Genomic DNA, 23697 nt, shown 5'->3' on the forward strand with positions numbered 1-23697 from the left:
GTTTATAAAATAAAATAAAAATATATACTATCTCTGTATACAGATATGTGAGAATTTATTTAACAATGCTCTATTTTCAACTTTTAGATTATTGTTATCTTGCCACCTTTTCCTATAATCATTATCCTTGCACATGAATCTTTAATCACATTTTAATTATTTATTTAGGTTGGTTTCTAGATGTGTATCATTTTATGACTTTTAGTAAATATTTTCAGATTGATTTCCAGAGAAGATTCACCAATTTACATTATATCTAATTACATATGTGAGTCTATTTTACATGCCTTTGCTGGCAGGAAAAAATATTAAAGACAAAGTAAAAAAAAAATTTATGCAATATGATGGGAAAAAACCTCACATTTATGCTTCAGTTTTCTTCCTTTGTGAGACTGAATGGTTTGTCATGCTTATTATATATTGATGTTTCTAAACTACTTTTAATTGGATTATTTGTGATGTTCCTATTAATAAACATTCTTTTATGTCTTAAGAATATTAAAGTTTGTCTTATTTTGCAAATATAACCTAATATGTCATTTGTATTGGGACTTTTGTTGCTGATGATTTTATTGTTTCAAATATTTATGTAGGAACTTCTTCCAGTTTTATTCTTTCTTATAATTTTAAATTTTTTTCACTATCTTTTCTCTTTTCATATTAGTTTTAAAATTTTTTATTTTTAATTATTTATGGATGCAGAATATGTGTACATATTTATGGGGTACATGCCAAATTTGATACAATCATTTGGGGAATGATCAATTAGGGTAATTGGGATATCCATCCCCTCAAGCATTTATCACCTCTTTGTGTTAGTAACATTCCAATTCCGTTCTTTTAGTCATTTTGAAATATAAAATAAATTATTGTAAACTATAGTTACCCAATTGTGCTACTGAACACTAGATCTTATTCCTTTTATCTTATTGTATTTTTGTACCCATTTTCCATTCACTCTTTATTTCCCCTTTCCACTATCCTTCCCAGCAGATGGTAACCATCATTATACTTTCTATTTCCATTATTTCAATTGTTTTTAGTTCCACATGTGAGTAAGAACATGTAATATTTGTCTTTCTGTGCCTGGATTATTTAACTTAACATAATGTCTTCTAGTTCTGTCCATGTTATTACAAGTGACAGAATTTCATTACTTTTTATGTCTGAATAATATTCTATAGTGTGTAGGTATCACATTTTCTTTATTCATTCATTTGTTGATTGATGCTTACATTGATTCCATATCTTGGCTATTGTGAATAGTGCTGCAATCAGCATGGGAGTACAGATATCTCTTCAGTATACTGATTTCCTTTCTTTTGGATATATTCCCAGTAGTGAGATTACTGGATAATATGGTAGTTCTATCTTTAGTTTTTGTAGGAACCTCCATATTGTTTTCTGTGGTGGCTGTACTAATTTACATTCCATAACCATGTAGGAGGGTTCCCCTTTCTCCACATCCTCATCAACATTTGCTATTTCCTATCTTTTGGATAAAAGCCATTTTAACTGGGATAAGATTGAATCTTATTGCAGTTTTAATTTGTATTTCTTTGAGGATTAGTGATGTTAAATATTTTTTCATATTCCTGTTGGGCATTTGTATGTCTTTTTTTTGAGAAATAGCTATTCAGATCTTTTGCCCATTTTTAAATCCGATTGTTTTTCCTATTGAGTTGTTTGATCTTCTTATATATTCTGTTTATTAATCCCTTGTCAGATGGATAGTCTGCAAATATTTTCTCCCATTCTGTGGTTCATCTCTTTTCTTTGTTGATTATTTCCTTTGCTGTGCAGAAGCTTTTTAGTTTGATGTGATCCTATTTGTTCATTTTTGCTTTGGTTGACTGTGCATCTGAGGTCTTATTCAAGAAATATTTTCCCAGATCAGTGTCCTGGAGTGCTTTACCAATGTTTTGTTCTAGTAGTTTTATAATTTTAGGACTTAGATGTTAGTCTTTAATTGATTTTGATTTGATTTTTATATATGTCAAGAAATAGCAATCTAGTTTCATTTTTCTGCTTGTGGATATTCAGTTTTCCCAGAACCATTTATCGAAGAGACTATCCATTCCTCAGTGTATGTCCTGGGCAACTTCATTGCAAATGAATTGAACTGCAAATGGGCGGATTTATTTCTGGGTTCTCTATTCTGTTTCATTGGTCTATATGTCTGTTTTTGTGCCAGCATCGTGCTGTTTTGGTTACTGTAGCTTTGTAGTATAATTTGAAGTCAGGTAATGTGATGCCTCTAGCTTTGTTCTTTTTGCTCAGGATAACTCTAAGAGTATTCAGAGTCTTTTGTGGTTCCATATAAATTTTAGGACTTTTTTTCTATTTCTGTAAAGAATGTCACTGGTGTTTTGATAGGGATTGCATTGGATCTGTAGATTGCTTTGGGTACTATATTCTTGAAATTCATTCTTACCAATATCAGTTAAATAGAGATTGATATTTTGATATTTTAATTTTTGTATTATTCTTCTAAATATATGTAACTCATTAATCTTTTTGAATACATTGCATTTGTAATAACACAATCCCCCATAGACTTTTTTGGCATTTATTTTGTTATGCTTATTATATCATATACTATATGATTATTATAGGGCACAGGATTTTTTTTTTAATCTGTTGTGTTTCATTCATCCATCTGACAACCTGGCAATTCTTATGTCAGTACCATACTGCATTTTAATAACTGTAGCTTTATTATATGTTTACTATATTAGAGAGCATGTCTCCAATTACTGCTTCTGTAGTACATATAGGCATTTCTACCTGCACATTTTCTTAGATATGTCTTAAAATCATTTTTTCAATTCTTTTTCCCCATGCCTTTCTCCAAATTTATATACTTCCTTTTATTATTTATTTATCATAACATGAAACCTACCATTCTGGAAATAATGAATTGTATTTTCAGAGATTTAACATAAAGTAAATTGCAATATATTACACATAATATAGTTTTTCTTGTCACTAGGTAGGTACTTCAGCAAGTTCAAAGTAAACAAAATATTTTTTTTCAGGCTGACTTGGAATGTTAAAAGTGCTTTAAACCTGTAAGTGTCATTATGAAAGTATGTATTCCTAAATGAGTCTAAAAGATTGCCAAAGTAGAATTGTTAAATTGATTAAAATGTTCTACTATCAATGCTAAAGTAGAATATTTGTTTTATATATAACATAGCAAGATTTGAAAATTTGCAAGGAGTCTACATGAAGTTCTTTTGATAGCGGGGGAGAATCCCTAATGTAATAATTGGATATATGCAATATGATTTTATTAAGGTAATTAAATAGCAAATAATTTCCTATTTTTGAGACTGAAATATGGACACTGCCTTTCACAAGATATTAGACCATAAATGCTGGGCAAAAAATTAGAAATATTGACTTTATTTCACATTTGCAGATAATTCTGGCCCTTCATATAGTTAAATGTCATATTTTGTTAAGAAGATATAGAAAGATGGAGATCATGTCTTTTGATAAAAGCAACCAAAATTTATGTTGTTTCTGTGTTGTAATTGGCCTTAAGAGTTAATGATGTCAATGTAAATGACACTAATTTCTTTAAATTAGTTAGCACACACCCTAGTAGTAGTCCAATATAAAGAGTTCATGATCCTAAATATTATTACTATTAATTTATCTAACAAAAGCAGCTTTGTGTTTCATTTTGTCAAGTTTCTTTTTGTTAACCATACATCTTAGATGTATAATATGTAAATTTAGTATACCATTAGAGCTCATCTAAAGACAATCAATGGGATTGATTGTTTGTCATGAAAATAAGCCAAAGTCTTCATCCTTCAGCATGCAAAATTAACAGGCCGTGAATTTAGGGGAGAATGAAGGGACATTGGGCTTTATTGGGGAGCAAGAAAGTGAGGAATATAGAAGAATTCAGAGTTTACTACTAGAAATTATTTTCCCCTTTATCTTACTAACTTTTAGGGAGAGTAATAGATTTTAGTTATTATGCCATAAATTAGATTATATTGTGTTGCTATACATTGGACATAAATCTGGTTCAGTTTTTCAGTGTTCATTTAAATGCTTAATGACAAGAAGTCAGAACAATGGGTTTATTCTCTTAAAAATTATTCAAGGAAAGAAGGAAGGGAAAAAAGAGAGAAAGAGGTGATGACGGAGGAGAGAAGGAAGAAAGAAGAAAGGAAAATTTGAAATGAGGCAGTCTTCACAAATGATGGAAATAATACATCTAAATTAAACTGATCTGCCTATATTTCATTTAGGGTCAGAATTCCATTCAAACCCACTAATAAAGGAAAAAGTATCTGTATTTTTCCACAATCATCTGATTTATTTGTTGAAACGAGGGCAAGACCTGTTTTAGAATCTCCACATATTATTCACTTATAATGCTTAGGTTGGCCCACATCACGGCCAAATCAGTCCAAGCATTAGCTTTGCAGGCACCCATCCACAATGGCTGGTGAAGGAAAGTGCACAGCATTTAAAGTAGTACTTCCAGTTTTATCTCTTATACTAGCTTCCTGAAGCTTCTGTAACAAATTACCCCACATAAGGTGACTTACAACAACAGAAATATATTCTCACAGTTCTGGAGGGCAGAAGTTGAAATTAAGGCATCAACAGGGATGCCATCTCTCTAAAGCCTCCACAGTAGACTCCTTCCTTGCCTTTTCCAACTTTTGGTGGTTCCAGGCATTGCTTGCCTTGTGGTTTTCATCTCTCCAATCTCTGCCTCCATTTTTGTATGGCCTCTTCTTTTGTGTGCATGTCTTCTGTTGTATCTCATGTAGGAATAATTGTCATTGAATTTAGGGCCCACTTACATAATCCAAGATGATCTAATCTCAAAATCCTTAATTAAATTACATTTGCAAAGAGCCATTCCCCAAATAAGGTCGTATTCACAGGGTCAAGGGATTAGGAAATGGGTATTTTATACGGAGCCACCGTTCAACCCACTACACTCATATTGTTCACTCAAATTGAGAATCAGATGTTTTGTGATGATATTACGTTAAGTTGACATTAATTTCTCTTTACATATTTTGTGAGTTTATGGTAACATCCCTGTGAATAACTACCCAGAATTACAAAGTGCTATGTAAACTCTATACAACATTAGATATAGAAAGTTATTTTCATGCCTATTGCATTATAAAGCTCTTGGAGCCTAATACTAGCATGTCTTTTATTAAAAGTAAGAGAGACTATAACTGTAAAATAATTAATTCTAACTTGTAGTTTCTATCAGTCGTATTTTATATTACTTGCTTCAATAATGTTTTAAGATTCTGGAGGTTTACTTACATGCTTATATGCCATCCTTCTCCCTAATCTTCTCCCTAATCTCAAAAATAGGTTTTATATAATGAGAACATTGTAGAATAGAAAGCATATATTCTTGGTTTGCATACAGACAAAAGAAATCTGACTTTCTCTAATGACAAGTCAATTTATTATTTTATGTATATATATGTGTGTGTGTATTTTTATAAATAAATGTGTTGTTTCATATATTTAAAGTATATATTTATATATTTTTTACATGCAAATGAATGAAGTGGCATATATATGCTATCATACTATGTTTTGAAGATGTTTCTGTTATTTAGAAATAACATTTATTTATGATATTCATTTCTATGTTATTTATTTGTTTTTCCTCTCCTTCAAGTCTTCTTAATTGTGTTTTAGTACTCAAAAATGAGCTCATCCAGCCTGGCCAACATGGTGAATTCCTGTCTCTAATAAAAGCACAAAATTTAGCCAGGTGTGGTGGCACACACCTGTAGTTGCAACTACTCAGGAGGCTGAGACAGGAGAAGCGATTGAACCTGCAAGGTTGCAATGAGCCAAGATCAGGCCACAGCACTCCAGCCTGGGCAGCAAAGTGAGACTGTCAAAAAAACAAAACAAAACACCAAAATGAGCACAGACATCTTACAAAGTATCTCTTCGAAAGATACTGTCACATTTTTATCCCACAGAAAGTCATTTTAGTTAGTACTATGTTGTAAGTGTATCTTAAGTTAGTCTATGGAAGTGTGAAATATCTGAGGTGTCAAACAATAACCAAAATGGGTAGTTATCATAGAACACAATTCTGGCATATTGCTGTAATTTGTGAAGCAGCACTTTTTTTGTTCACTGAAATCTTTTAAAGTACTTTCTAAAACCTAATGCACTTTACTCATAGTCTGTGTCATTGTTTCTCAGCCTTTACAGAAAGAAACGAGACATCAGAGAGGAAATGGTTTATCCATGCTATCATCACTGTATTTGCAATCATCGTTTTTAATCTTTTCCACATCAGGATCACATAAGGAAAGGGAAAGTTTCCATCTCTTCCTGATTCTAGCGTGAAGTGAACTATCTAAAAATAGCCTCACTCTTACGTCATGTATTTCCCTTTTCATTTTACCCCAGCATCCACACATCATTGGTCATACCCTTGAGTCATGTTTGTAAACACTAGAAAGCTCTTTCTTTTCTTTGCCCTCACGCAATTGCTCCACAATGTGAACTTTTGGTTTATTTTGATGTTGAATAATCATGAATGAATAATTGTGAACAGTACTGGACAAGAAATAACAAGCTGATTAATTCAACTGAATAGAGAGAAAAAAAAAGAAGAGATTGGTGATAAAAGCTTTCTCAAGTTCCAAACAAGAAATTATTTGCATACATATGGGATTTTCAGTGAAATGTAATTGTATTTAGCAGAATAGCTTATGAAGCAAATGCTTTCATATACATTAAATCCTTTGTTCTCCTAGATTTTTATTCATAAGTGGTATTGAGAGAGTTGATCAACATAAAATCCATGACATTCTAGAAGCAAAAGATCAGTGCAAGTTCAATCAAAAGTGTATTTTCTCTGAATGTAAGGCCATATGTTAAAGTACTTGTTTTCTTCTAATGTAAACTACTGAGGTCTTTATACATTTTATCATTTAATCCTCTCAGCAATCCTATGAGAAAGATGATAGTATTAGCTTTATTTTACAGAAGTAGAAAAATGAATTGCTGAGAAATAAGGAACAGATGAAATAGAGATGAGATGGGATTGGGAGCCTGCTATGTCAGGGATAGTGAATAATCTAGTCTGTGTTTTTTTGTTCCTCATTATCTCTGTGTTGCCTGTAGGGGAGCATCACTGTATACTGCAGCCACCAAAAATAATTTGTTTCTTGTTGACCTGTGGTGTCTAATTAGTTTGTCTCAGGTCATCCAGCTAGCAAGTTTTAGGGTGTCTGTCTTGAAGCTGGGCCTTTCACACTGCACAACCCAGGCCCACAATCGTGCAGCCCCTTCCTGCCTTTATCATACTTTACTATAATATCTATTTATCTTTTCTGTTGATTTATAAACTCAAATCTTCAAGGACAGCCTATCTCTTAGGCTTAGAACATAGCTCACTGATAATTGTTGGATGAATTAACAGATACTCTGAGGAAATTGTCCAGGCGTACTGCAAAGTCTCACCTTGTATTTTTTCCTGGCATTTATCACAGTTTTAAACACAAAGTGTTATTTGATTGCTATCTTTTGCCCAACAGGCTATAAATCTCATAACAACAAAAACTGTGAATGTTTTACTCACTGTTATGTCCCCACTTCTAACATGGAACCTAGGTGGCCACTATTGACTATTGTGGAATGGATCAATGTGATGACAAGAGTAGTTAAAAAGAACTTAAGATTCTAGTGACAGTATCCCCAAAACTTCCCCCTCTAGGAATTTTCTTCTCTAATGTTCCTATCTCTCTTCCCTTTCTTTTTCCTCTTTTGGTTTCCTTATTTTTTTCCTTCCATCTCTTTTCTTCTCTTTACTGGCAATTATTTATTAAACATTTGCATAACACTTAATATGTGGTAAGCACTGTTTTAAGCACTGTAAAGTATTAATTTATTTAATTCTAATAGCAATCCTATGAAATAGGTATCATTTATATCATCCACATTTTATATCTGAGATGGAGACACTGAGTTAAGAAACATGCCCAAGGCCATGGAGCTTATATTTGGACTCAGGCATCTGGTCCCAGAATCTGTGCTTTTCCCACTATGATATTCTGCTTCTTATTTATTCCACTCTCCCTGAAGATGCACATAAATGGAAATGAGGTCTCTTCACTGCATCTCTCCATATTGATTTATGTTCTCCAGTTTAAACTTAATTTTAGGGGTGCTTACCCCAGTGAGTTAGCCTGCTTTGTTGCAGAGACAAACCAACCTCAAATCTCAGTGGCTGACCATGAACATGTATTTCTTGGCCACTTGCATGCCAGCACTTGTAAATCACCTGTGGAGGCTCTGTTCTATTTGTCTTCTCATGCTGGTGGGAATGTATAATCAGCTTACCAGGAAGGGAGCTAATACATGGAAACCATCAAACAATTTGCCACGGCCATTAAATAAGCTCTTGGTACATCTGTACAGTCCTCTGTTGGCCGTTACATGTAATAGCAATGCTCTGAGGCCAAAGGTTCAACTTATTTTCACAAAAAGAAGACGGAAAGCTGAGTCAGAGTAACTCAAATATTTTTGTATACATAAAATGAATGAAGTTTTGACTGGTACTTTTTAACACTTTGGTGGAGATGATACAGGTGAAAATCCAGTAACAGAGGATTCTTCATTCTGCATCATCAGATTCCTTTTTTACTCCTAAGGGTTGAAAAAACATTCACATGGTTATAAATTCTCTGAACCCATAATTTTTTTTTTTTTCTCTAGCAGCTTCTTCAACATAATTGTGCTCAGTTGTTTATCAAAAATTTTTCAAATGCCTGCTGTGGAGCTAGCCTTCTGCCAAGAATTAACATAACAATAGTGAGTTTGTTTTCAATTTCTTTGAGATGTAATGAGCTTCTTGAGAACAGGGTCCTGATTCATCCTAGCAAGGAGTACATTGCTGGCACACAGTAGACACCTAGTGAACACTGAATAATGGTCAGACCAACTGAATCAATGAAAACTGAAAATTTCCAAATGCATCTTTCCCTCTTTCCCATAGGAGCTTCTACTTGCAGAAAAGTGGGCTAAAATGAACAAGCTCCCCTTTCCAAAGATCGATCCTTATGTGTTTGATCGGGAAGGGCTGAAGGAGTGCTATGTCTTTAAACCCAAGAATCCTGATATGGAGAAAGATTGCCCAACCATCATCCACTTTGTTCTGGCCAACATCAACTTCAGAAAGTACAAGGCTCCAGGTATGTAGGGAGTAAGCTGTATTGCATAAAATAGAAATTAAGTAGGGGAGCGAAACTGACATTAAACTGTTTCACTCTGGCGCTGCGGTACCAGCTATTACACTACTGAATGTCTCCCTTACCTTGATAAATAGATGCTATTCTGAGACCTCAAGTACTTCTTCTCTTACCCCTAGATCCCTTGACTTGCTCACAGTCCAGAAACTGAAAAGTCAGCAACTAGTTTAGCAAAAATCTCTGGGACTTTACTTCAATACTTCGAATTGTGTTTGTTCTGATTGATTTTTAATCAAACATTTTGACTATCACCCTTGTAAGAAAGCTTTTATTTCAGAAAATCATGCAAATTTCTGGGAATTTTAGTTGACCACAAGATTAACGTAATCTAGCAGTACACAATGGCTAGCAATTTCACTTTGCCATGTTGTATTTCATAGAAAACAAGAATCAAGTTTGACACGTAGTCTTTTTTGTTTTGTTTTGTTTTTTTAACCACAACCAGAGGAGTCTCTCGACTCTTGTGTATCCTGGAAAATGTTGATGAATCAAAGGAGATCTAAAGATTTACATGCAGAATGCTTAAGGCTCCAAAAACCGTATTTTAGGACCAGAAAATGTGTTTTCCATTTTATGAATGGAAAGACACAAAAAATAGGGAGGATGAGTAATGGGAATATGCTGAGAAAATGGTGTTTTCTAGATTTCTCAGGAAGACAAAGAAAGGACCAATAGAAGTGAAAATTATTGTGAAGCATATAGTTCAGCATACGAGAAGGTGGAAATCTGACATTTTTAGTTATCAGACAGTAGAGCACTTGAAACCCAGTGAATTTTCTATCACTGTGAATTCTCAAGAAGAGACTCACTGAGCAGTTGGCATGTGTAGGGGATTTCCACGGCATAAAGACAGCCACATAATGTTTTAGTTTGGGTTCTCCCAGAAACTAATTCTGAGAAAAGGACTCAAGTGCAAATAGTTTATTTGGATGAGCTGAGGAACACTCTAGTTTATTAGTAAGGAAATGGGGAAGTGGTAAAGGGAAGGAAGCAGACAACAAAGTTGCGTTAGCAAGCCGGCTACCACAATGGGAACTTGATCCCCTGGGAAAGACTACGAAATGGAATAGACCTGTGTCCCACAGTCATGCTTCCCACACACACACCAAAAGGCAGGGGAATGGAGTATTTAGATACTAACTCTCTAGAGTCTTTGGTTGACCACCGCCTGGGGAACAGTGTTATTTATCAGAATTTCCGGCCTGCCACAAGTGGGCCAAGCAGGCTTCTACAGTTGCAGGGCAGGATAGAAAGCCCTCAAGCAGAGAGATGTCAGATACTGGCAGTTGGATGTCATCCGGTCAGAACACAGAGAAATGATAAAGTCAGAGATGCTACAGAGTACCTGGCTCTGTGGGGGTTCCCACTGCTGTCTTTATGTGTGTATGTTTTATTCCTTGGGTTTTAGAGATATTTTGTAGTTTTCAAAATAACAACCTTTGTGACTCTTCTGGTATTTAGGTGTTCCAAGGGAAACTGAGGAAGAGAAAGAAATCGCTGACTTTGATATTTTTGATGACCCAGAATCACCATTTTCGACCTTCAATTTTCAATATCCAAATCAAGCATTCAAAAGACTACATGATCTTATGCACTTCAATACTCTGAACAACATTGATGTAAGTATCTCCTGTGGCCATCGACTATGTCAAATGACTTCCATACCATATAAACACACCAATATCTCTTTTTAATTAAAAATAAAAAAAAAACGTGTTATGAATGACACCACCCAAAATATGCCACTTCACTTTTCATGAATTATTTTGCTAATCTTCAGAAGAACCCCACAAAACTGACAAATAAGGAAAAATAAGGAAACTCATGTTATGCTATTATTTTATTGAATGGTGAATACTCAGTTTCTTTCCCGAAGTATCTAATATATTTATTACATGATAAATTATAATTAAGGAAGAAAAGTGATGAAAAGGAAATATGAGCATGAAAGTGAATGGAACCAGAAGTGTAGTTAATCTGCAAAAATATAACACGAATTTTAATAAATATACTTATGATTTTACATGTTTTCTTTTTGTGAATTTGGGCAGTATCACAAAAGGTAACAGCCTTTCCTTTTTTTATTTTTTGAGACAGAGTCTCGCTCTGTCGCCCAGGCTGGAGTGCAGTGGCGTGATCCCAGCTCACTGCAAGCTCCGCCTCCCAGGTTCACACCATTCTCCTGCCTCAGCCTCCCAAGTAGCTGGGACTACAGGCACCTGCCACCACGCCCCGCTAATTTTTTTTTTTTTATTTTTAATAAAGATGGGGTTTCACCGCGTTAGTCTCGATCTCCTGACCTCGTGATCCACCCAAAGTGCTGGGATTACAGGCGTGAGCCACCATGCCCTGCCAGCCTTTCCTATTTTTAGCCTTTGAGATGTCAAGTACTCTTTGTTTTAGAAATAAGTCATTGTCATCAGTATCAATCCTTCCTATCATTAGTGTATCTTCTGCTAAGATTCTGTGTCTAGGTGAAATTCTTTCATTTTTAACTTACCATTTAGGAACCCTATTCTGTAACTGAAATCATTGACTTGTGGTTCCAAATCATAGTGTCTGACAAATGATTATCAGTTGTGAAAGCTTAAGTTCATTGGCCTAATTGGATTTTGTACATTAGAAAAACAGAAAAAAAGAAATTAAATGGAGAAGGAAAAGCATCATGCCTGATTTACCAGCCTTTTTGGTGACCGTGTAAATGGCACAAAGGAACTCAGAATATGTGAATGAGTGTTCTGTTTATAGGGGCTCTAATTAGATTTTGTGAGCTAATAGAACTCCACACATCTAGTTTGCTTGCTTGTTTTGTTTGACCTGAGACTAGTAATGATCAATTGTGTGCAGTCGTCACAGTTGTACCATAGTATATTCGTCAATCAATATCTTTAATTTTTGTAAATGTGTAAAATTTCCCCAATAAGCTTTGATTCTTACAACTATAAAATTCTTTTTGTCAGCCTTCATTTACAAATAGATGATAATTCATCTAAAAATGCTTATCAAAATGTATAGCATATGTCATTTTCTCCATAGATTTGTTTCCTTTTTAGAAAGAATACTTCAAGCACTGGACATCTGAAATCCACGTGGTACATTATCTCTATGGTGATGGCAAAAATTGAAAGGTTAAGAGAAAATGATTAATCTATGATTTGTAAGGAATGAACAGAAATTCTCAAAATAGAGTTAGTTGCATTTTATAAAACCTCATGCTAATAAAAGAGAGGTAAGAGTTAATATCACAGTCACCCTATTTTCCAGTTTGAGCCAATAAGCTAAAACTAGACATTCCTTGCGATGAAATGTATTAAATTTGATAAATCTTTCTCAAATGGATAAAACAAATTGTAGGAATATACAAATGTCGTGTTAGACTTTGGAATAGATATACATACACATATGTGTACCTTAACCAAGTACATTTGTCTTGCTGTTCTAATTTGTATAAAGTCTGCTAAACAATTTGCAATAAGGAATGATACAGTTTTTTTGTTTTGTTTTGTTTTGTTTTGTTTTTTTTTTTTTTTTTTTTTTTTTTTTGAGAAGGAGTCTCCCTCTGTCACCCAGGCTGGAGTGCAGTGGCCAGATCTCAGCTCACTGCAAACTCCGCCTCCCGGGTTTACGCCATTCTCCTGCCTCAGCCTCCCAAGTAGCTGGGACTACAGGCGCCCGCCACCTTGCCCGGCTAGTTTTTTGTATTTTTTTAGTAGAGACAGGGTTTCACCATGTTAGCCAGGATGGTCTCGATCTCCTGCCCTCGTGATCCGCCCGCCTCGGCCTCCCAAAGTGCTGGGATTACAGGCTTGAGCCACCGCGCCCGGCCGGAATGATATAGTTTTATTTATATATTTTACAAACATTCTTCAAAGTAGTTTGTTTGATACATAGATGTAAAAGTTAGCACCTGAACAAAAACAGACTGAATCCCAGAACAACTATCCTGACTTATACACCTCATCAAATGTTGATTCTTCACAAGCCATTAATTTAGCAGTTTTAAACATCTGTTTTCACTTTTTATTGTGATAAAATATACAAAACATAAAAATTTACCATTTTAACCATTTTTAAGTGTACAGTTTAGTGGCATTAGGTGCATTGCATTATTGTGCAAGCATCCCCATCATCTATCTCCAGAACTTTTTACATCCTCCCAGTCTAAAACTTTGTACCCACTAACCAGTAAGTCCCCATTCCCCCTGCATTTTTAGTAACAATACCGTCAGGTTTTTGTAAGAAGATTGATAAATTCATTAAAAAAATATGAAAGTGAAAAGGACCAAAGTAGGCTAACTCATCTTGAAGAAGGAAAGCAAAGTTAGAAGACTTACTTTACCAAATAGAAAGAAGGGTAACATAATTAAGAAAACATGACATTGTCCCAGGACAGACAGTAGCACTAAATAAAATCGTCCTTAAATAAATTGTGACTATCTATAAGAAAAAAAGTGATCAGATGATTATTCACAAGGGAAAAAATTAAATTTACCTCTTTCACATTATCAATGAAGCCAATTCCAGATAGCCTGTAGATCTGAGTAGAAAAGTAAACCAAGTTTCTAGAATACAACATAGGGGAGTATCTTTATGGCTTTGACCCAGGGAAATATTTTTTAAACTTGACACTAAAAGCATTAGCCATAAAGGGCAATCTTTTCTATATCTCCAAGTCCTTCAGTTCTGAGAATTAAGCAGTTTGTAATTGCTTCTACTACTGTTTCTGGCACAGCATGTATAGACAATGTTATGGGCATTATATCATCTTTAAATGTCATAAATGTGACTTTGAATAAGCTGCTTACACTTTTTGAGCCTCCCCTTCCTCTTCTCTGAAACAGGTGTGGTAGGATCTATAATAATTGTAGTAGTGAATGCTTAATTGGGTAATGCATGATTACAGAAGCTGCTTAATAAATGGGAACCTTACCTATACATGTCCTTATCTTGTACCCCTGAAGGTCCATGGGGATTACACCCAAAGACCTTTGCAAATGCCCCAGATTAACAACATAGACAAGTTTGTACAGGTAATGCCAGCTTAGGCAGTAAGTAAATATTTTCTGAATGAACAAATGAAGGTAGGCTTTTTCCAGAATTACATGAACATTGAGACTCATGTTCAAGTAATTCCTCTTTGTGTGTGTGTGTGTGTGTGTGTGTGTGTGTGTGTGTGTGTGTGTGCGCGCGCGCGCGCGCGCGCGCGCGCGCACGCGTTTCATAAACAGATAAAATTTTCAGTTTTCACTGACATTTTATCTCTTCCTTAGTGACTCCCTTCTTCTCCACTTTAAGAAAACACATTTTTATCAGAATCACAACTTTGTAAATGATGGTACTTAAAGAGCAACAAAACTCTGCTGAGTTAGCTAACCCTCTCATTCCCACACCATTTGAATAGAGTAGGAGACCGATTCACACTTCAGCAACACAGCATATGTTTACTGCCATAGACCATCAGAGTTCTTTGTAAATAGTGGATGGACATTGCGAATATAAACTTTTACAATGCAAAGTCACTTCTTTGCCAATTTCATAGACAATAGTTTTCAACTTTGCAACTGTGACCACTGTGGCTTAGGGCAACATTTCTTCTTCAATTCACTCTGACCTCCATTTTTGCTCCAAAGAGGCCATGCTGTGTCAGCCAGCTGCACCCTCCTATTGCTTCATTTTATCCAGAGATCCTAGCCGGCCTGCTTCGCCAAAGCTAAATTTTAGTTTATCTTTAGAGGACTTCTGCTCTGTTTCTGCTCACGTCATGACAGCAGCCTGGGTTTCTCATAGCATCAGGTTTCTGCTCTTACTCAATCCTCCCAAATTCCTTTTCACTGAACATTGTCTCAATACTTGTACAATTACAGTAGTATTTCATTTTTTTTCCTTCAAAAACTTAATGTATAGTGACTTACACTGGTAGACATGTGATGGCGGCGGGGCGGGAACGGGATGCAGAGGGATTGGAGTCTGACCAAATTGGGTATTCAAATCCTTGCTCTGCTGCCTCTTGGCTGGGTGACATTGGGCGTATGGGTTAACCTTTCTAAATTTTGCTTTCCTATTTTGTAAAGGGAAGCGATGGTATATATCATGTAGGATCAGGGTGGGGGTTAAGTAAAATAATATAACTTAAGGGCTTGGCATGAAATAGACAGTAAATTGAAGCAGCTAATATAATTATTATTGTTCATAGTTTTTGGCTTTTAATTATAAGCCCCTTAAAACCAGTGACTTGCTTTATTTCCCTTGTATTCTCTAGACACACTGGTCACAATGCCTGACACCTAAAGTAAATACACAGTACAATTTTCATGATGAGTGTTTAAAATGTTATTGACTTACTTTGGGTAGCACGTGTCAGGATACAAGGTGCTGTTGTTTGGAGGGAGTCAGTTCCCAACCATGGGGAATTTGTATATAGTACATGCCTACCCACATAGTATGGTTACATACTCTATCTACTCTTAAACCACCACTTTGATCTGTAGGGAATATGTCTTCTGAGATTTCTTTTCTAGGACCTGTTAATTTGCTGTCACAGGAAAATATATGGTTTCCCAGTCTCACTTATCCAAATTATTCATTTGATAGGCATAGTCTTAGAACCAGTTATGTGTCAGTTTATTCAGCATATGCCAATGATGCAAAATAATGAGTTTTTTTCTTTCTTAAATAATTTTACAAAGTGCTAAACATCAAATGTTAATTAAAATGAGGATATATCCATATCCAGAAATATTGGTACTTATTTCTTAATTCATTTCTTCATCTTGATAAGGGTGTGTAGGTAGAAGTCAATGTTCTTTTAAATATAACTTATAAGCTTACTATTATGTACTATTGCCTAATATATTAGTCCATAACTCATCTACCTTTAATGCTGCCTATAATCTCTTTCTGTCTCATTTATTCATTAATTCAATACATATTTAATATTTAGTGTGCCAGAAACTGTTTCAGGAACTAAGGGTACAGCATGGAAAGAACAATTAAAAGTTTTGAGTGCTTCATATAAGCCAAATATTTTCCGTCAAATATTTAACACTCAAGACTAGCCTATGAGGTGGGGTTTTAATTTATAAGTTAGAAAACTGAGTCATGGATTACTTAGGCAGGTTGCTGGAAGTCACGGTGACGTGGGGGAGTTGAGATGAGGCTGCATGTCTTTTCTCCTTCATTCCTTCCTTTTGAACCACCTGTCTCTCAGGCAGCCTTATTTCTTAGTGTTCCCCAAACACAGCCCTCATTCTAGCAGGGCCAACCAATTCCCAGATGTCTCTGACGCATGCCACAGCCTCCCATCCTCAGCCTTTTCATATGATTATTCTTCTACAGAGATTGCCTGGTCTTCTGCTCCACTTAAAAACCCTGCCTCTCCTTTAACTTAACTGGTCTCATTGTCCCTCTGAACTGAGTGCTAGCCTGTGTCAGTCAACCTCTAGTGAGCACCTGCTGTGTATTTATTAATTTTGCAAATATTTATTATGTACCTTCCATGTTGTAAGTGCTGGTATTAAAAAAAAAAAAATGACAAGCCTGATGAACTTTCTGCCTTCCTGACATTTCAGTTTTTATTGAAAAGGCAGGCATTATCTAGCAAATTCACAGTAATTTATACCTAAATATATTCTCGTGTTCTCCTATATTTGTAATTTTTACTTCTCTAACAAAATATACTGTAACTTTCTCTCTTGGGCTTATTTTTTATTTTCTATTGTGATAACTCAACATTTGTTTGTAGATTGCTTATAATCTCACCTCTACAAATTTGTTTCTTAAGTGGAAGGGAAGATCACATTTTACGTGCTTGTTTTTCTTATTCTCTGCTTGCATTAACAAAGATTTAAGAGATCTGGTTCAACAATAGGAGGCTATTGAATGGCACAAGTGAAGATGACATGGGATAGGTGGTGGGGATGGAGAAGGTTGAGATATGAGGGTGTTTGCGGGGATAACACTGAAGAGAAGGATTTGGAATCTCAATGAATTTCAAGGAAGAATGAAAGAGATACAAACACCATTTAAGATGACTTCTTGTATAATAATAAAAACAAAGGTTTAAATTTAATACAATGCCTTTTTGGATATGTGTAGTTGTATCATGTATGATGCCAAAAGGTTTGAATTTAGTAACTGATCTAGTGCTGGGCTTGGTTTTTTCTATCACAGAACTGTAACTCCCAAGAACGGTGTTTTCCCCAGTAATCTGAAAAACCTAGTTAATGGTTTCATGGTGTGAATATGCCACCTAGTGGTTCAACTTGCACATTCTAATTTGGGGTTTTCAGAGTTGGAAGTGTTCGTTTTCCTTTATCAGAATGGCTTGCTCACTCGGAACACCAGCTGAGGTCCAATTACGATAAATCCACTAGTTCCTGATGTTGATATTGCTGATTTTTTTATGCTCAAGAATTTATTATGAAGGAATTGATAGCAGCAGTCATTGTCGGTTTAATTTTTTCTATGATCTTTTTTATTTTAAAGCTTTTTAGGAGTTTAGAAAGCAAATGGTTGGTTTTTATTTTATTTGGACACTTTTATGCAGTGAGGGTTGATGTTTCATGGATTGCTATGAGGAGAAACCAATTGATAAATTTGCTGATATAGATCTCTAGAAAGGCAGGGAGATTTTTAAAAGAAGATGTAGTAGGACACTTTGAATAGCAGAAACAATTTGCTGACTTACACAATATAATAAGCTCATTTGTGGTTATATACCTGGTGTGTTTATTTCTTATGAACTTTATAGCTTCACTTCTAATTTAGAGTTCCCAATTTTCATCACATATTGTCGGTTTAGAAATAACAAGCATAATAGCTGTTGTCAAATGTTTATGTACCAGGTATTGTGCAAAACACTTTATAGAAATGATCTCCAATTTTATAGAAATTCTCCATTTATAGAAATGATCCCACAAAACCCCAAATTGGTACATTATTTCTATTTTAAAGAAGAAAAAACAAGCTCAAGTATTTAGACTAATTCCCCTCCATCTCATATAGCCAAGAAGTGTTTGTGCCTGGTGGCCTTTGGTCCAAGTCTCCTTCATAGGTCTGAAGCATCTTTTGTCATCACAGAATTATGTTTCCCTATTCATAAGAAAAGTGGGATCAGCAAATATCAGTTTTCCTTAACAGACTCATTCACATTTGAGCCCATTTCCCCAGAAGATAATTACATATATTACGTTTTAAAGTAAGGCATATAAAAGAATCACATTCCTGTGATAGCTCCCTTTTTCCAAAGTCTGACTGCTTGTTTAAAGTTACTGTTAGAGAATAGAGAGCCTTGCTTGTTGGGTGTCTGTGACATAAAGTCACAGAAAAATAACTGCATGTTTGCACCACTTAGATCTCACATGTTGAAGTGATGCAAACATGATCTTCTCTAGGCAATGAGCCATGCTTGCCCAGTGAGCTTGCGCGTGGTAATGGGAGAATCCCTCTGAGCATGAATCTCCAAGGCCAAGTGGGCCACAGCAGTTGTGAGTGGGAGGAGCCCATAGCGTCCTAAACTGCTCGGACTTTCCAAGTGTTCCTACCTGTGGCAGGGGGCTGAAAAGCCCATGGACTGTACCTTAATGTTGCTTAACAATCCCTAAGGTAGAGAATAAAGGGAACTATGAAATAACTCTGTGACTTGCCTCTGTTTCCTGGTGCCCAGAAACATCTACCTCATTGGTCATCGAGATGAAATGAGGACTGTCCTGGGGAATGGAATCTTCCTAATTTTAACAAGGTTCTGAAGCAGGAGCAGAGACAAGATTTACTATTCAGGCCTTCTTCCAAAGCCCATTTCCATTGCTCTTCAATAACTGCATCTACCAAATTCTGAATGTTCTCTTCTTTCCCCAAATTCTAACTAGGTTTTAACTTCATACCAAAACCAGTGTGTCACAATTGAAATAGCAATTCTGAGATGTTGTAGCTTCCTGTGTTTTATTCTGGTTACCATTAACATGGGTATATGTAAAGAATATATATTGGATATATGTATGCTGAATAAAAAGTAGTAATTCATTTTCACCAATGAAATCACAGAGCATGGTGTTTCCTAGATAGAGCAGGCTCATGTTTTATAACTGTGTTGGTTCAGTTGGAGAAGGAAAGCAATTATCCAGCAATGCCATCCAGCAATGCCTTCTTCCGCCACTAGGAAAAGCTTTTACTTTCCTGGTAGTCTTTCATTTCTACTTGCCCACTAATTATAAAGAACATAAATTATAGATTTAGTAATTACTTGTTTCTTCCCTGTTATCCCCCTTTTGGCAAAGAGTAGAACCAACATAACTTTACCATGCTACCATTTTATTCCCAAATTTATCAGCACAAAATCTAGAACATTTCCAGGATCCTTCTTTCCCTGGTAAGCTGAATATAAGCTTAACAAGAGTGCAGTGGTGGGATGTTGAATTTAAATGTGTATGCATGACTCACAGATTTCTATTCATATATGCCAAAAAATACCCTAATAAAAGATTCATTAGATTTTGTTTTAATCAAAAATGTGTAAATGAGTTCATAGCAGCACTAATTATACAACTTCTGTCTCTATTTACAGGTGATAAAAGAAGCCATGGTTGAAAGCATCGAATATAGAAGCCAGAATCCATCTCGTTGCTCTGTTTCCCTTAGTGATGTTGAGGCAAGAAGATTTTTCAACAAGGAGTTTCTAAGTAAACCCAAAGCATAGTTCATGTACTGGAAAAGGCAGCAGTTTCTGATGCTGAGACAGTTTGCAATTCCATGACAACTGGATTTAAAAGTACAGTACAGATAGTCGTACTGATCATGAGAGACTGGCAGATACTGAAAGTGCAGTTACTTAGCTGCGTGAGAATACTGTTATAAGTTAGTTAGGTTGACAAACGATGTTGATTCTGAACTTCCTGACACAAATGTAGGGATATATACAGTATTTTTAAACATTTCTCACCAACTTTCTTATGTGTGTTCTTTTTAAAAATGTTTTTTTCTTTTAAACTATTTAACAGTTCAATCTCAATAAGACTTCTCATTATGTATGAATGTTATTCACTGACTAGATTTATTCATCCCATGAGACAACACTATTTTTATTTATATATGCATATACATACATACCTGAAATAAATACATAAATATACAAATAAGCATGAGATAACTGAGTTGTTATTTTTTTAATGAGATACTGGACTATTGCTATGAAAGATTCTCATATTCACTGCTTTCAAATGCAAAAGGTGTTCATCCTAAACTCAAGTGTGAAACTTTTAATTTAATTTAATTTAATTTATTTATTTTTCTGTGAGACGGAGTCTCACTCTGTCGCCCAGGCTGGAGTGCAGTGGCATAATCTTGGCTCACTGCAACCCCTCCTCCTGGGTTCAAATGATTCTCCTGCTTCAGCTTCCCGAGTAGCTGGGACTACAGGTGTCCGCCACCACACCCAGCCAGTTTTTATATTTTTGGTAGAGACGGGGTTTCACCACATTGTCCAGGCTGTTCTCGAACTCTTGACCCCGTGATCTGCCTGCCTCAGCCTCTGAAAGTGCTGGGATTACAGGGGTGAGCCACTGTGCCTGGCCGAAACTTTTAATTTTAAATCATGGGTGTTTTTCTGAAAAGATGAATATATAACTTTTTCAGAAAGTGGTATGTGTTTATTCATTAAGTAGAAAAAATATACCACTTCTAATGTAACATTTCACTTGGCTAATATTATCCTGGACTGCTTATCCAACAACCAGTGTAGCTGACCTCAGAGAATAATCCAAAAAAGTGGTAAGGGCTGAATCAAGCTTAATAAGTGGCTTGCCTTTTGCATCTGCAAGACTTGTCTTGGGAACACTGTATGACACAACTGTGGCTGAAGTTGCAGCTGAACTGTTCTGGTTCAGAATGTTCCAAAGCTAAAGTCTTCCTCTTCTTAACTCTCTGCCATTCTTCTTTCCTTAAATTATCTTTCTTTAAGCTCTTTATTCATTTTTCTTTTTATCCTCTCACCTTTCCCATTTCTGCCTATGAGGAAAAACAAAAAACAATAAAAGAAAGCCTTGAACATTTATTCTATTGTTCATTGATATGTGCTTATGGCAAATGAGTGCCTACTGCATGCTGTCAGGCATGTTTCAGGATCTCAGGATCTGGGGGCACAACAGTGGAAAAAACTGACCAAAGTGCCTGCCTAAGGACCTTGCATTCTGGTGGAGATGACCAAAGATGATAAGCATGACAAAGACGTATGTAGAATGTTAAGAGAGTGATGAGTGCTAAGAAGAAAATTAAAGCAGGAAAAAGAGGAGATAGGAAGTGTTAGAGGTGTGTAATTTTACATGGGGTCCTGGGGAAGTGTTGCAGGAAGTCAGGGACCCCGAATGGAGGGACCAGCTGAACCCATGGCAGAAGAACATAAATTGTGAAGATTTCATGGACATTTATTAGTTCCCCAAATTAACACTTTTACAATTCCTTATGCCTGTCTTTACAGCAATCCCTGAACATAAATTGTGAAGATTTCATGGACACTTACCACTTCCCCAATCAATACCCTTGTGATTTCCTATGCCTATCTTTAATCTCTTAATCCCGCCATCTTCGTAAGCTGAGGAGGATGTATGTCGCCTTGGGACCCTGTGATGATTGCGTTAACTGCACAAATTGTTTGTAGAGCATGTGTGTTTGAACAATATGAAATCTGGGCACCTTGGAAAAAGAACAGGATAACAGCGATATTCAGGGAACAGGGGAGATAACCTTAAACTCTGACTGCCGGTGAGCCTGGTGAAACAGAGCCATATTTCTCTTCTTTCAAAAGCAAATAGGAGAAATAGCACTGAATTCTTTTTCTCAGCAAGGAATATCCCTGAGAAAGAGAATGGCCCCTGGGGGTAGGCCTCTGAAATGGCTGCTTTGGGGGCGGCTGCCTTTTACAGTCGAAAGCGAAGGAATGAAATAAGCCTGGTCTCCTGTAGAGTCCCAGGCTTATTAGGAGGAGGAAATTCCCACCTAATANAAAAGAACAGGATAACAGCGATATTCAGGGAACAGGGGAGATAACCTTAAACTCTGACTGCCGGTGAGCCTGGTGAAACAGAGCCATATTTCTCTTCTTTCAAAAGCAAATAGGAGAAATAGCACTGAATTCTTTTCTCAGCAAGGAATATCCCTGAGAAAGAGAATGGCCCCTGGGGTAGGCCTCTGAAATGGCTGCTTTGGGGCGGCTGCCTTTTACAGTCGAAAGCGAAGGAATGAAATAAGCCTGGTCTCCTGTAGAGTCCCAGGCTTATTAGGAGGAGGAAATTCCCACCTAATAAATTTTGGTCAGACTGGTTGTCTGCTCTCAAACCCTATCTCCTGATAAGATGTTATCAGTGATGATGCGTGTCTGAAACTTCATGAGTAATTTTAATTTCGCCCCATCCTGTGGTCCTGTGATATCACCCTGCCTCCATTTGCTTTGTGATATTTTATTACCTTGTGAAGTATGTGATGTATGTGACCCACACCCTATTCGTACACTCCCTCTCCCTTTTGAAAATCGCTAATAAAAACTTGCTGGTTTTACAGCTCAGGGGCATCACAGAACCTGCCGACATGTGATGTCTCCCGGAGACACCCAGCTTTAAAATTTCTCGCTCTTGTACTCTTTCCTTTTATTTCTCAGACCAGCCGATGCTTAGGGAAATAGAAGAGAACCCACGATAACTATCAGGGGTGGGTTCCCCCCATAGGGAAGGCCATAATATGAAGGTGACGTCGCAGCAAAGAGGTGATGAGCTGAGGGAGCAGACCTGTAGCTATCCAATGGAGGAGTGTTGCCAGCAGAGGAAATAACAAATCAAAATTCCCTGAGGTAGAGCACCAAGCATATTCTGGAAACAGAGAAGGGATCAATGTGCCTAAGGCAGAGTGGGAGGTGTACAATTAATTTTCTCTTATTTGTTCAAACCTTGGCAATATTGTTTGTATTTGATTTATCCTTCCAAATACCTTGTAAAGAAACAAGACCAGAGAAGTTTAAGAAATACGTCCAAGATGACTAAATTCTGAACCAGGTCCCTATGCCCTTGACCCTATGGCCTGTATGTCACCATCTGTGGTGCTCTCTAGAAACAAATTAGATGAACACTTGAGTGACAGTCATTATGAAGCTGAGACCAACTAGGACACTTGCTTTCCCTTTGTTCACATGCTTTTTGTTTCTTAACTACAATAACAGAGGCTTTTCATCTAATTCGGCTTTGTCATTTGTTCATTTATGAATTTACTAGAATTCTGATTTTATAAAAACACACTGGATGGCCAGTTAAATCTGTATAGTTATTTTTTCGTTATTTCTTTGTTCCAAAGAATGACTGACAAGTGAGATGTCCCCTTAGTATTCCCCAAAATCGTCAACGTGCCCTAGTAATTTTGGCTTGGCTCTTTGCCT

The 23697-nt window shown here is 36.1% G+C and overlaps 1 protein-coding gene across 1 annotated transcript in view; it reads left to right on the forward strand.

Annotated features, from left to right (window-relative positions):
- The window catches only part of PLA2G4A (phospholipase A2 group IVA), a 157846-nt gene extending 137437 nt beyond the window's left edge, over positions 1 to 20409 (forward strand). Inside the window, 3 exon segments of the mRNA XM_017863705.1 lie at positions 9032 to 9227; positions 10746 to 10903; positions 19846 to 20409. Of these exon segments, the coding sequence (XP_017719194.1) occupies positions 9032 to 9227; positions 10746 to 10903; positions 19846 to 19977 (486 nt within the window). The 3' untranslated portion in view covers positions 19978 to 20409.
- The last annotated feature ends 3288 nt before the right edge of the window (positions 20410 to 23697 follow it).

Source organism: Rhinopithecus bieti, unplaced genomic scaffold (genome assembly GCF_001698545.2).
Source record: "Rhinopithecus bieti isolate Rb0 unplaced genomic scaffold, ASM169854v2 scaffold_69822, whole genome shotgun sequence".
Classification (NCBI taxonomy): Eukaryota; Metazoa; Chordata; class Mammalia; order Primates; family Cercopithecidae; genus Rhinopithecus; species Rhinopithecus bieti.